This window comes from Chlamydotis macqueenii, chromosome 4, assembly GCF_036417535.1.
Source record: "Chlamydotis macqueenii isolate bChlMac1 chromosome 4, bChlMac1.mat, whole genome shotgun sequence".
Lineage (NCBI taxonomy): Eukaryota > Metazoa > Chordata > Aves > Otidiformes > Otididae > Chlamydotis > Chlamydotis macqueenii.
The window spans coordinates 7954278-7968885 of record NC_141559.1 but is presented as its reverse complement, the minus strand read 5'-3'; the positions used below and the strand labels follow the sequence as shown (position 1 = coordinate 7968885).

The following is a 14608-nucleotide window of genomic DNA, read 5'->3' as shown; positions in this document are numbered from 1 at the left end:
CTCAGAAAAAAAAAAAAAAGTCATTGAAATACACACAAACAAAAAAGCAGGTCTCTAAAGACTAAGAGTGCAATAAAACACCGAGTTTGCCTTCTGTTTCTAAACAGTCTGGTAATTGCAACATATCTTCATATTTCAGACAGTATGACATTTTGATGGATTGAACAGATTTGGTGTATTGAAAAGAATAAAGAATGTGGAATGGGGAAAAGCACCAGGAAACCCAAAGTGTAATGTTATAGAAGACAATCCCTATGGAAAATTCAAGCTTTAAGCACATACACCACAGATGTGTACCATAGCTCAGGCATCTTATTTATTCCTTTGAACTATTTCAGTAAAATTCTCTTAATTTATCAAAAATTATGCAAAAAGGAGTTGACATGAAAAGCCCTCGACTCAGTTTTCTCTCTGACTCTCCTAGGAACAATCTATCTCCTAGTACACTGCAAGGGAAACAGAATCCCACGTTTCCCCATACACAGAGCCTGTGGCAAACCTACACCTCTAGCCTAAAGTTTTGAATAATGCTTTTTTTTATCTTGATATACATATATGCTCCATGATATGAACTTCATTTTTTTCTCTCCCCAGCTGCTTCAGGATGCTACACATCAAATTCTTGTTTTGATAGCCAATGGCTATTGCTGAATTTATTTCAACTCTGTCTAGTGTTGGATGCTATTTAAATTAATTTCATCCAAGCAGGATATAAATTCTGAATATAGCTGAAAAAGAAGACTACAGATTTGGGCTGGTGAAACATCATATACACATTCTTAGAACTAATAGTCTTCTCCTGGATTATATTTCAAGAAATGTCACAGCTACCAAAAAAATAAAACTTTTGCCTAAAAACCCAAAGAGGACTAGATATAAAGTGCTTGCTTAAAACTGTAAGTTAATACTTTACTGATTCATATTCCAGACAAAAACACATCTTGAAAAGGCTTCAAAAGCATTAAAATTGAATATACCTCCAAAGGAACTCCTAAGGAAAAAAAATGATTTTGTAAGTAAAACTAACACTCACTGTCTTTTGCTCATTCTTTGCTTCATAATGGATGTTAAAATCACATCAAGCAGCGATAGCAGAGAAGAACTATGAATCAGCCCCGAGCAGCTCCACGCCTGACGCCTGGCAGAAAGCCACCAGCAGGACTGCAGACCCTGCTCCCAAGGGCAGGATGTGCACTACAGCGCTGCAGAACTGGTCCAGCTCCACTCTCCAGGAGAGGGACAGGAATTAATTGTGAAGCTATGATGGAGACCTCCAAAAGCAGTCACTCTCATAGCAGAGGTTGTACATGTGCTCTTCACTCCCATCAGCAACAATGACCATTATGGTCATTATATAGCTGAAGCCCAGAAGACACCTTACCAATGCCAACCCTTGAAACAGCAGCTTTAGTGTTCTCTTATGCTTTTTTTTTTTTTTTAAAGAAAAAAAAAAAGAACTAAACCTAAAAAACTGTCAAGGCACACACATGTGACACCAAACACAACACACAATGACTTCACTCTGAACCTTCATCACTCATCTTGTACCACAAGTACTATGAAAGAAACAAGTGTGTCCTTATTTCCCTTCTGAAATCTCCTAAAAACTAATGCAAAGAGTCACACTGCCATGCTTCACTCATCTTTTACACACTTCTTTGCTTGAAATGGCAACATGAGGCTTGACTCTTGCTGGAGACAGTCTAGATAGGTACCTGATGAGAACCAAAACCAGTACAGGTAGATGCTACAGAGAAAACTGCAAAGAGAATCTGATACATGTATGTACATGCATATTTAGAAAAGCACAGCTAGCCACGAGGCTGGAAAATGTGGATATATGAAATCAAGAAAGTTATGATTTTGTGTTCATGCTGATACTTCACATACTAGCCATATGGCACATCTCAAAGCTACTCTCATTTGCTTCACTTAAAGATCTGTGAGTAAAATCCTTTCTTCGAGTTTCAGCTCCATTAGAGGATCCAGATCAACTTCACGGGGCTCTTGGGAGTTAGCTTCCCTCGCAGGACTGCTGTGGAGAACCCACGCTTGGCCAGGGAATGCCACCTCCAGGCCACAGGAGGGGGGGCGGGGGGGGGAGAAGGTGACGCATTGCATGAAGATGCTCTTCTCCAAAAGAAGGAGCCCCCAAAGCTCCTTCTGTCTGTCCGAGCCTCAGCGGATTTTGAATGTTTTCAACAGGAGCGTGCCTTTCTGTCTGCAGAGCTGGATGTGTGGATGGCTGTGTTAAATATAGTAGAACGCTAACTGAAGATCACTGTGTCAATACAAGCAATAGCCTATTAACAGTCTGTACGTACAAAGACTGCAGAATATGAAATGCTAAGGCAAACGTTTGTTTTCATTACTTTTTGCATAGCTGTTGGCACATAAATTACCACTTCATAATAGAGTCTTTGAAATTCTTTTGCACTAACTAATGCGACTATATGTATTTTTACAGTGCAATCAGAGCTATCATTTCCATCTGTTCAACTGTCCTCTTGGTATGTTATTGCTCTGAGGAAGTAAACAAAAATAGATGACTACAAAAACAAACCTGGGTGACAGTCTAGACTAAGGGTCTAATTAAAACTAAGATTTATTAGAATAGAGAAAGAAACATCATCGTAAAACAAAGACACAGTTTCCCTAACATATCTGATATTATTCTTGGCAAAGTGAAGTAAGGCTATAAATTTCCTGAAACAAATCAGTATGGTACATCAGTACCAGATCTGGCATCACTTTTCCTGACTACAAGAATATGCTAGGAAAACTCTTCATTTTACTTCAAATTTTAGTTAACATAAATTTATTTTCTAATTAGAACCCGAGAGTATTGGGCCTTGTCTACACACAGGGTTTGCACAGACACAGTTACATGGGTAAGAAACCAAACTGACTTAACAGTAATGCTACTCCCTAGTCTAGACACAGTTAAAACAAACTATACCAGTATAACTATGTCATGCCAAGGGGTTGCTTTGCTATAAATTAAATGGGCACCTTGTTATTGGAGCGGTGGGAAGCGGCCCTTGGAGTGGTGGTTCAACAACAGCCAAGCTCTGAAAAGATTCAGAAGAGACCATGGAAACATCTGGAGCCTCCTTTCATCAATCAAAAGGAATATAAAATCATAGAATGGTTAGGATTGGAAGGGACCTTCAAAGGTCATCTAGTGCAACCCCCAACATCCTCTGAGGAGATGCAGTCTCAAGGTTGCACAGGAAATGGGAAAAGACAATAGCAAAGATTTCGGGAGCCAAAAGCAACCCCAGTAAAGCTAGTGATGAAAGCTGGAGACAGCAAAAGGGCAGGGAGGCTTGGGTGAGCAACTTCTGCAGTTGTCCTAAACAAACAGTCACCGATTGCTTCACCTAACACTAACACATGGAAAGAAACCCACACTCCAGCAACTCGTGGAGGGTATCATTTTACATGGAAAAGTACTTGCTTATTAACATCAACAGAACCCAAGAATCATTTAGAGATTTGTATGAAGAATTTAACACTTAGCAAAAATAAGCACATGAAAATTTTGCTCTGGTTTTTGGCTATTATATCTAATGTTTGCATTAGAGATGCATGAAAAATAATAGTTTCCATAATAAAGAATGTTGGTTTTAAAGTCTAGTGATTTTTAATGTAAAAATTATGAAGTGACCTCACATGCAAAAATGCCCAGAGGCTGCTAAAATAGCAAAGAAATGAGAAATTCTAGATATTAAGAAAATGTAGCAGGGCAGAATTATTAAATAAATGAGAGAGGATAAAAAAAAGGGACAACTGTGAACCGAAACCCGTAATTGGTTTGGAACAGTTTTTGACATAAGGCACATTCATCTCCCACTCTAGTTCAAGGAGAGCTTAGAGATCCCTTTTCAGATCAGTGCAAATGACAGCAATAACTTAAATAATTACACGTTTCTCAAAATCAGTCATATCAGCACTAGGAAGAAAAGAAAAAAAAAACCTGGCTTTGGAGCCAGTACAAGGCAGCAGATTTTCATTGTTTACTCAAACATTTCGTAAGTAGTTTCCTTTGTCAAGCTACAATTATTGTGCCATGTATCATTAAAGAATAAAATGATTTATAAATAGTATGAATACAAGGAGTACCCCATTGTTCTGAGTTGTACTGGTAAATATGAGAGATGCCAGATAAGACTTCTCTGAAGCGGGTTTCAAATTCTCTTACTAAATTTAAAGCCCTCCACTGTTAGCGTGGTTAGAGAGGTAACACCTTCGATGGCTTGCCCCACCAGTCCACCCCTTTCTCTCTCTTAAAGGTCTAGCCCCCTGAAGCATCGTGCTCCTATGGTTCAGGAGCAACATTCTGTCCTTCCTGCTTCGCAGCATTTTCCCTTTCTTAGACCAGGTTTCTGGAGCTCTGCAGCAGATACGTGCAAGGGAGGAGACAGGTTTGGAGTAGCTTCATCTCACTCCCAGGTCCAGCGAGGACCCGCAGTGTGCAGGAGTGACACAGAACTAGCTAAGCCACAGGACCTAGGCTGGGCTGAGTCAGAAAGCTCCAGTAAAGTAGTTACATCACGCGATCCTGCTTTTATGGCCACGGCAGCAGTTCACACTGACTCAAGGTGAGATGTCCTATGGTTTTCTTTCTGGGGAGGAGAGTCATTCATTCTGTCTGTCTTCATTAACTTCCCAGTCTTTGCCATGCTAATAGTCTGCATTGCCTAAAATCCCCATATTTTACCTGATTTTTTTTCCCCCCGCCTAGACTATGGATTTGAGAGATAAAAGCCTTTCCCCGACTGGGAATTCCAAGCTTCCCAACAGTACCAGTTATGAAATACAGCACAAGAAGCAGCTATGAACATACAAATGCCAAAGAAAACTCAGTGCCTCATGTTTTCCCACCTGACTATAAAGAGAGTCACCCTCCTTTTGAGAGCACGTTAATAGTCACAGTGCTACTAAGATCACTGATCTGCCTCTCCCAGTATTTCCATTTTAAAATCACCATCCTCGCTTTCATTTAAAGTTTATACACTTGCCTCATTTATACCTTTTCTCTCTCTTCCTCGGAAACTATGAACCTGTTTAAAGTATATGGAAGATGTTTCGCTGAAAATGTAGTTCATCTCCCAAACTGTCACCCTCTCATTTGCCATAAATCATATACTTGTTAGCACCGCTGGTCCCTAGCAACCCACTGCTCCTTTCAGGAAAGCTGTCCACTGAAGGGTTAAACATGCAAACTAGAGATCCTGTCTAATTCTGCTTAATCCCCAGTAACACAGCGCAGAAGATGAGGTATTGTCCCTGGGCTTATATTATTACTGCCAGTCAAGAAACAGGGTACAGCATACGACCACACAGCGTCCGATTATTGTTTTGGAAGGCAGGATTGAATAAAGTCACGTGGTTTTCAAGCGACACCAACATGCATTAGTCATTCTATATTAAATATAAAACCCTGCTGGCGAAACCCTCAAACCTGCCTGAAGGGGTTAAAAAGGAATTTGTGTTGGAGAGCCAAGAGAAAGGAGCTAAGAAATTGCTGAGTCTTTTCTTTCAGCAGCAACACATAAAAAGGTGTAAAATGGCAAAGAGAAGGGCTCCCTTCAGGACATCTACATTATTTTTTTTTATCTGAGAAGAACAGTGCGACACCTAATGATTAATACAAGAGGGGAAAAACTAAGACTGATCACAGAACACATTCATACCATGTCAATTCATCTACTTTATCACAGTAGATTACACAGAAATAGGCTATAAGTCCAAAATAAAAACTAAAAAAAAAAACCACACACAAAAAAAAGAAAGGAAATTCAATAATAACTACCCAAAATTACACCACTTAGCTGTAAAATACAATGGAACAAGCACTTGGGTTTTCCTTGCAACTCTCAAAGTATTTGATATTTTGAGCATAAGGCTTTACCTCACAACTTGCACTTTTCTGAACACACCCCACCCTTTTCTTTCTGTATAGTAACAATAAGCATAGAAACACACACAAATACAAAACAGTGCAGGGAAAAAAAAAATAAGCCACAAACTGTAAATAAACTGTTCTTTGTTTTCTAAACTCTTTGCTGTACAACGTAAACCTTTCGTTTCAAGGCACGTCGACTGCTTCGGGTTCAGAAATGGGTTCACCACAGCCCTGCTATTGCCCAGCCCTTCCCTTGGCCCCTCTCTTCGGCACGGGCTAGCACGCAACCCCAGTAGCTACGCAATCAGTGCATCTGTAGTCTGATCCTATAGGGCTCTAGGATCCATCCATCACCCCAGGGATGGATGAGAAAGACTGGAAAGAGACTTTCAGTTGGAACCCTGGGTGGATCTTTTCAATATAGTTGATACTATTTTAAAAAAAAATTAAAAAAATAAAGTAGAGTTTAGTGACAGAATATCATACCATTTCCCACTTTTCTCACTTCTAGAGTAAGTGGTCTCACGCAAGCCTGCTCTTCTTTTACACTGCCTGCCAGCTAGACAAAGCCCCGTCACTGTTCCGAAGCTGTAAACATCTCTATTTCACACCAGGTGTCTACCACCCAAACCCATTCTGAAAGTCTACATTAGACAAAAGATCTATTAACTTGCTTGCTACTGCTGCTCTCTTCATCAATCTCAGCCAACAAGTCGAATGCTGGGTGCCTCCGAGTGCTCCGTGGTTCACTTGCATGCCACAGAGCAATTAAGATGATGTCTGGCATCAGGACAGCAGTCAGTGAAGAACAGAGAAATTGTTAAGCATATCCCATTACTGTTTTTTTTCCCTTTTCTTAAACCAGATTCAGAAACAAAACCCAACATACTCTTCATAAGAGAAGGAAGAAAAAAAAATTACACAATGTCCAAGTTCCCCCCCGCCACACACACACACACAAATAACCCAGGAAACAAACAAATGAGACTTATATCCACACAGCTTATTTGCTCAGAGAACTGTCAGGTATAGCAGTACCAGACCTATTAGGTTTTGTCTGCATGCCTGCATCAATGCTTCGCAACTTACTTCTCCTGGGAGAACCTCAAATGAGTCAGTCTTCATCATGCCATGTATATATCAAAAAAAGTTGAAGATGCTATGTGCAAAAGAACACCTAAGTTCTGTGGCTTTTTATATTCTACAGGTTCACGCGCATTCATCGTCCCTCATCGCTGTTCTGGTTATACCAACACTCAAGCCATCACCTTAAAACCCAGGATTGGATGAAAACATTAAAGTTTCTGAATTACACATCTGATGCACAAAGACTTTAGTATCAGTGTATTTTAAGGTGGGCTCCCAAAGATAAGAGCTAACGTTCATATACTTGGGTGCTGGCTGTTTTGTTTTGGTTTTTATGAAAGAAGATTGGCAGTAAACTCTAAGACCGGAATGCGTGCACTCGATAGATCAAACCACTACCCCAGTGAACAAAAACTTAACATCCAAAAGCAACATGGAAGAAAGCTGCATTGCTTATTCAGCACCCACTGACAGTCAGCTTGCACAAAGACTTTCACTGTAGTAGTTCTTGTTCAAGTGTGGGACAGCAAAAGCCATTCCAGAGAAATTAAATCAGTCAAGTGATAGACTACATACGGTTATGTTTTTTAAAGTTGATAGCTGATTATAATTTATAATATATTTCTAAAGAAGTGCAGCAAGCTCATTACTTTTGGGAGAAGGATCATTTTAGAAGCTATAGAGATGCAACCAGCAACACAAAATCCTAGCTCTCAACTACTGCTTTCAGTGTTCTTTACAGAATAAAACCTTTGGTTTTGATTTCAGAAGTGGTTTGTATTCAACGACGTAAAATTTGTTTAACGTTTCAATGGTGGTCCTCTTCCCTGCTCACCAAATATTGTCTATTGCAACCACAACGCAATGTTGAGGCAACACGTTCAGCAAGCGAGGGAAATGGTTGAACCACTACACACTACCAGCATCCTCTGCTGGTTGACTCATTCAGCAGTGCCAGCCCCAGACTTCCAGGAACTGCAAGTGAAATGGCTCACAGCGAAGTGCAGAAGGCAGCTCCAGAAGACGGTGCAACTTAAACCAAACACAAGGCTCCCTTTCACACCAGGCTTCTCAGTCTTCCCACAGAAGACAGCAAGAATGGTGTAAACGATCAGCTCTGTGGCTCAATTACCAGACAGAATAAATAAAACATTTGTACTTCACAGCTGATGTTTCAAACCTGTTTTCCACCCTTTGCTCCTCAAGCTAGTCATGCATTTAAAGACCCTTCAGCCAAGGCAAATGGCTTTATGTTAAGTTGCCAGCTAAAACGTTACACTTTTACCGACCATTACATCCAAGAACAGAAACAAGACCATTTCCATACTCAACAGTGAGGGCAGAGAAGCAACCTAAACGGAGGCGCATGAGGAGACCTATCCGAGGGACTTAACCAGGCAGGGACATCAAGCACACCCAAGACTTGAGACGCTAGATGAGCTGTTCAGAGAGCCGGCCATTTCTCAGACAAATACTGACATGATGACTGTAGTGAAAGAAGTTCAGTTATAATTCACATACAAATAAAAAAAAAAAAAAAAACCAACCTTAAAATAGTTAACAATTGCTGTAAATGAGAAGGCATGCAAAACTCAAAAATGCCCATGATCAAAGCTTTTGGCACCTAAAGTATGTAGTACCTAAAATTTGTTTGACTAACATTAGCCTACCTACACATCAAATAGTCAAATCTGAGCTCTACACCTAAGCCCCTCTCAAATTTTTAGAGGCAGCTTTGAGGAAAACAGTTGGAGGTATGCTAATTGAAAGTTATCTTTAAGTAATGAATCAGCAGACTTGGCTTTCAGGTCTTCCGCCGTGCATTACTGTCTGTAACACAGCTAACAACAAATACACAAAATGGCTTATTTAGAAAGCAAACAGGTAAACAATGACTGAATAAAAGCTTTACCTCTGCTCGTTGTGTGCGGGGCAGAACAGATGACTTTTCAATGGCGTAAACATCCACCAAGTAGAGGCGCGCTCCTTGCTCCCTGTCCAAGATGGCAGCAGTCTGGATGACACCGGTATGGCGTCCAATGGTGAAAAGGCGCCCGAGACTCTTATCTTCGCATCGGACAGACACAATGTAATATTCCACCTGAGCTTCGGAGCCCCGCGGACTTGCTGCTTCGATAGATATCACGTTTGTCCCAATAGGCTCGCCTTCTTTTAAGATAGTTATGTATTTCGGTTGAGTGAAAACAGGCCCGTCAACCCCTTGCAGAATTATAGTCATCTCGGTGGTAGATTTTCTCCTTTCAGGGCCAAGATCCGTGGCAGAAACTATAAGATTGTATATGAGCTGAGAAGGCACCAAAGCTGACGCTACTCTTAAATCTCCGCTATAACGATCCACGATGAAGGTTTCGGTATCTCCATTGATTATTTCATATTCCACCTCTCCGTTGGCGCCCTCGTCAGGATCTGCAGCAATAATGGTCGTTAGGATCGAACCAATCACAACCGAGGGGTCGGCTGCGAGAGCATTTTGCGATATGAACACAGGAACATTGTCATTTTGATCCGTCACCAAAATGGTCACATTCTTCAAAGCAAATCGTCTGGACTCCACAGGAACAGCCTGATCAGTGGCTTTGACTGTTAACTCAAAGAGATTAGCAAACTCGCGATCTATTTCAGCATTGGTAAATATCGTCCCTCTCACTTCATCTATACGGAAATGATTACCCCTTGGCATCTGTTGAATGATCGCATACGTTAGCTGCCCATTAATATCAGCATCTGGATCATGAGCAGTAACAGAAACGACAGAGCTACCAACAGGAACGTTCTCAACAATAGATTTAAAGATGTCCCCAGGAGGAAAATTAGGAGCGTTGTCATTAAAATCCCTAACATGTATTACCACTGACATTGTAGATGACCGTGGTGGCCTTCCTTGGTCTTTTGCTGTTATATTTAGCTTATACAGAGACTGTGTCTCAAAGTCCAGTTTCTTTGCAAGAAAAATGCTACCGGTGTTGGGACTGATGCTAAAGGTCCCATGATTGTTTGTCCCTGTAATGCTATAGTGGAGGTCAGCATTGTCACCCGAATCAGAATCAGTGGCAGTAACAGATGACACCAGTTCACCAACTCTCATATTTTCCAAGACATCCACTAACAAGGTTGATTTAGGGAAGGAAGGACTGTTGTCATTCTCATCCAATACATCAATGCTCAGCATGCAAGTTGAACTTAGGGAAACTGCTCCAGAGTCTACTGCTTGGATGACAAGCGAATATGACGCAGTAGCTTCATGATCTAGTCTGCCTACTAAGGTCACCTGGCCTGTGCTACCATCTATTGCAAACTGTTTTTCTTCATTTCCCTTGATGACAGAGTACTGAATCAATCCGTTAACCCCTTCATCAACATCTGAGGCGGAAACTCTCAGAACCTGTGTCAGGTTCACTGCCAATTCTGATATAGTAGCCTGGTAGAGATCTTTCAAAAATTTGGGAGCGTTATCATTGATGTCTTTCAGGAAGATTTGTACAGTGGCCTGATCCTTTAGAGGCTTTGGCAACCCCTGATCCATTGCTATCACCGTGAGACTAAATACCGCAGCTCCCCTTTGTCTCATAAGAGCTTCTCTGTCAAACTGGTGAGTGCTTCTTATTTCCCCAGTTACCGCGTTCAGCTCAAAATCTGGCTGCATGTGCTCAAAGGAGTACCTGACTTCACCGTTTGGCCCGAAGTCTTTATCTACAGCATTTATCTTACCTACATACGATCCACCTCTCTGCTCCTCTTCAAAATAAAACACATAGTTGGTACTGTTGAACAGGGGCCTATTATCATTTACATCCTCCAAAATTACGGTAACGTTCACAGTAGCATTGAGTGGTTCTACTGCTCTATCAGAGGCAACCACCAGCAAAACATATCTCTCCTGAAGTTCACGGTCCAGTTCACTCTTTATATACAGCTGACCATCGGGGAATATGCCAAAGGCATCCCCAGTATTTCCTTCCATTATACTATAAGCTATCTCACCGTTCACTCCCGAGTCTTTGTCAGAAGCCTGCACCTTAAAGAACCTGGAATTCACAGGCTCCGACTCCAAAATAGTAATTTCATAGGAAAGCTGGTCAAACACAGGCGGGTTATCATTTACATCATGAACAGAGACAGTCAGGATAAAGTTAGAGGACAGCTGTGGCACCCCCATATCCGAGGCCAAGATTTCAACCTGGTAAGACCCAGCATTTATGTCAAGTGGTCCTATTAACCTTATGGCACCTGTTTGTTCATCGATTGAAAACAAGCCCTTGGGGTTTTGCTTAAGGCTGTAAAGGACCACGCCATTAACACCTTCATCGGGGTCAAGAGCTTTGGCCTGGAATATGGTATGCCCAGCTTTCCAGTTTTCAACCACATTTACACTTTCCACCGCATGAATAAAGTGTGGGGAATTGTCATTTAAATCTTTGACAGTTATATTGACCATAGCGTCCCCAGTTATCGCCCCACCACTAGCGACCACCTTCAGCTGGTAAAACGCTTGCTCCTCCCTGTCAATAATACTGGCTGTGGTGATTTGCCCCGTTGCTCTGTTGATGGCAAACACGCCCCTTTGGTCACCTGAAGTGATAAGGTAACTGATGTTGGTGTTGAGGTCCATGGTGGAAGCAAAAACAGCACCTACATGGTAACCTAGGGCAACATTTTCAAAGACAACAAAACTGTACATGCCCTGGCTGAAAACAGGTGGGTTGTCCTGGGTGTCCAAGACAGTGATGGTGACAATGGCTTGGTTCTGCGACTGAAGATGACCACCATCAGTGGCCACGATCTGCAACTGGTAAGCAGTTTTCTCCTCCCTGTCAAGGGCAATTTTGGTTGTGATGACCCCTGTCTGGCCATGGACCTGAAACCTGGAGGTGTCTCCAGCGGAGATGCTGTACTTGACTGTCCCATTGGGTCCCAGATCAGGGTCTGTGGCAGATACTGTGGTCACATAGGTTCCAGCTGGCTCATTCTCTTGGATATGAGCAAAATACTGAACGGGGTAAAACACAGGGCTATTGTCATTCACATCCAGGAGACTCACATTAACTCGGGTGATTGAAGAAAGGGGAGGAGAGCCTAAATCAGTGGCCAGGACCTGCAGGGAGAAGTGAGCCTGCTCCTCCCGGTCCAGCTGCGAGATGGTGCTGAGCTTGCCCGATATAGGATCCAAGCGAAAGACCCGGCGAGGGGTCATGGAGGATGGGCCAACCACTGCCAGTGCCGGCTCAGCTTCCTGCAAGGAGAAGCGGACAGTCCCGTTGTCCCCCAGGTCCCCATCTGTGGCACTCAGGACCAGCAGCTCAGTTCCTGTCGGGGAATTTTCAGCCAGGGATACCTGGTAGCCCTCAGGTTGATTGAAGCGAGGTTTGTTGTCGTTGACATCCAGGATGGTCACCACCAGCTGTGCATAGGAGAACTTGGGCTGCACCCCCTGGTCTCGGGCACTGATGTTGAGCACCACCTGAGAAGCAGTCTCCCGGTCCAGCCCGCTGGGAGTGGACGTGCCGGCAGCGTGCCCGGCGGTGCTGCCCTCAGGGCCGGCGGTGGTGACCAGCCCGCTGTGCTCGCTGATGCGGAACCAGCCAAGCTCGTTGCCCGAGACAATGCTGTATTTGAGGTTGGCATTGAGGCCCGAGTCACGGTCCGTGGCACTCAGGCCCCGCACATAGCTGCCCAGGGGCACCTCCTCACTGATGTTCACCCTGTAGACCGACTGCCCAAAGACCGGGGGGTGATCATTAATGTCATTCACGAAGATCACCAGGCTAGCTACTGACGAGCGGCTCACGGGAGCTGCCACCGCCCCATCGGGAGAAAGGGAAGAAGTGGGGGAGCCCGGAGGCGGTGGCAGGGCCCCGTAGTTATCAGCCACCGCCACCGTAAGGTTATAGGCCGGGATGCGCTCCCGGTCCAACGCGGCTGCTACCTTTATAAGGCTGAGGTTGGGTACCTTACTGCTGTGCACCTCAAAGTGCCGCTGCTCGTTTCCCGCCAGGATCGACACAGAAATGTTCCCGTTGGCCGCGGGGGAGTCGGCATCGCTCACCGTCAGCAGGGCCACCACTGTGCCAGGGGCCGCGTTCTCGTCCACGGAGGCAAAGCGGGAGGTGGCCGGGAAATAGCGAAACTTCACCCGGGGCTCGTTGTCGTTGACGTCGAGCAGGCGGATGAGGGCCTCAGCCCGGCCACTCAGCGCCGGCACCCCTCGGTCCATGGCCTGCACCGTCAGTGAGTACTGCTGTCGCATCTCGTAGTCCAAGCGCTCCCGGATGCGGATCACCCCGGTCTCAGGGTCCACCTCAAACGGGAGGCTGCCAGTCCCCTCCCCACCACCACCACCACCACCACCACCACCACCATCACCTCCTTCCAGGCGGTAGCGGATGTCAGCATTGGTGCCTTCATCAGCATCAGCTGCAGCCACCTGGAGAACACTGGCCCCAACGGGCGCATCCTCAGGCACTCGTGCCTGGTAAAGAGTCTGGCTGAAGATGGGTGGGTTGTCATTGATGTCCTGGACGGTGACATTGACCTGAAGGAACCCCCGCCGACGGGGCTCACCCTTGTCCTCCACTTGCACCAACAGCTGGTAGGTAGGGGTGGCCTCCCGGTCCAGCCCACCCCGGGAAACCAGGTGCAAGAAAGCTCCTTCACCGCTGGGGTTGAGGGTGATGTTGAGCCGGAAACGCCCCTCCTCGTTGCCAGCCACGATGCGATAGGAGCCATGGTCGACGCCGTTGGTGCCACTGTCAGCATCGGTGGCCGTGTCCAGGATGAGCTGGCGCCCGCTCCCTGTGTCCTCCTTGAAAGTCACCACGATGGAGGGGTCGGGGAAGACAGGCGCATTGTCGTTGAGGTCCAGCACAAGGACCCTCACCTCGCTGGGGTAGGTGGGCTGGCTGGAGAGCACCACCAGGTCCACCACGTCGCTGGCCAGGCTCTCGCGGTCGATGGTGGCCCGGGTGTGCAGGGCACCCGAGGTGCTGTTGATGGAGAAGAGAGCGTGGTGCTCGCTCAAACGGTAGGTGAAGCCGGGACGGGTGGCGATGGTGCCCACCCAGGTCCCGGCCGGTTGCTCCTCCAGCACCTGAAAAACTTGACGGGGCTCCGCCGCGGCGCCCAGCGGCAGCAGCAGCACCGGCAGCAGCACCGGTAGCAGCGGCGCCGGCTGGGGGGGGACCCCGCGGACGGCGGGGGAGCGGCCCATGGCGGCGCCCCGGGAGGGGTTTGGGAGGGGTAGGGGGTTCCACCTCCCCCCGGCTCCCGCTCCCCTCAGCCGCGGAGGCTCCGCTCGCCCTGCCCCGCCGCGGACGGGTGCAGACCCGCCGGCGCTCGGCGCTCACGGGGCGTCCTGCCGCCGCTCCTGCCACTCCTCCCGCCGCCGCTCCGGGACTGCGGGGCGGCCGGGGTCTCCTCGCCGCATCGCCGCTCCGCACCCGCCGTCGTTACCGCTGGTGTCCGCGCCTCAGCGGCCGCCGTCGCCCCGGCACCACCACCACCATGCCCGGGCGGGTTTGTAATCCAGGGGCTCGCCGCTCGCCGCCCGGCCCCAACTTTGCCCGGCGCTCATCGATCCCTTCCCTCTTGACGCCC

The 14608-nt window shown here is 45.9% G+C and overlaps 1 protein-coding gene across 1 annotated transcript in view; it reads right to left on the bottom strand.

Moving 5' to 3' along the window:
- Positions 1-14298, bottom strand: part of FAT4 (FAT atypical cadherin 4) — a 142641-nt gene extending 128343 nt beyond the window's left edge. Inside the window, exon 1 of the mRNA XM_086746095.1 lies at positions 8910-14298. Within this exon, the coding sequence (XP_086602221.1) occupies positions 8910-14222 (5313 nt within the window). The 5' untranslated portion in view covers positions 14223-14298. The remainder of the gene's footprint in view (positions 1-8909) is intronic.
- Positions 14299-14608: the final 310 nt, after the last annotated feature.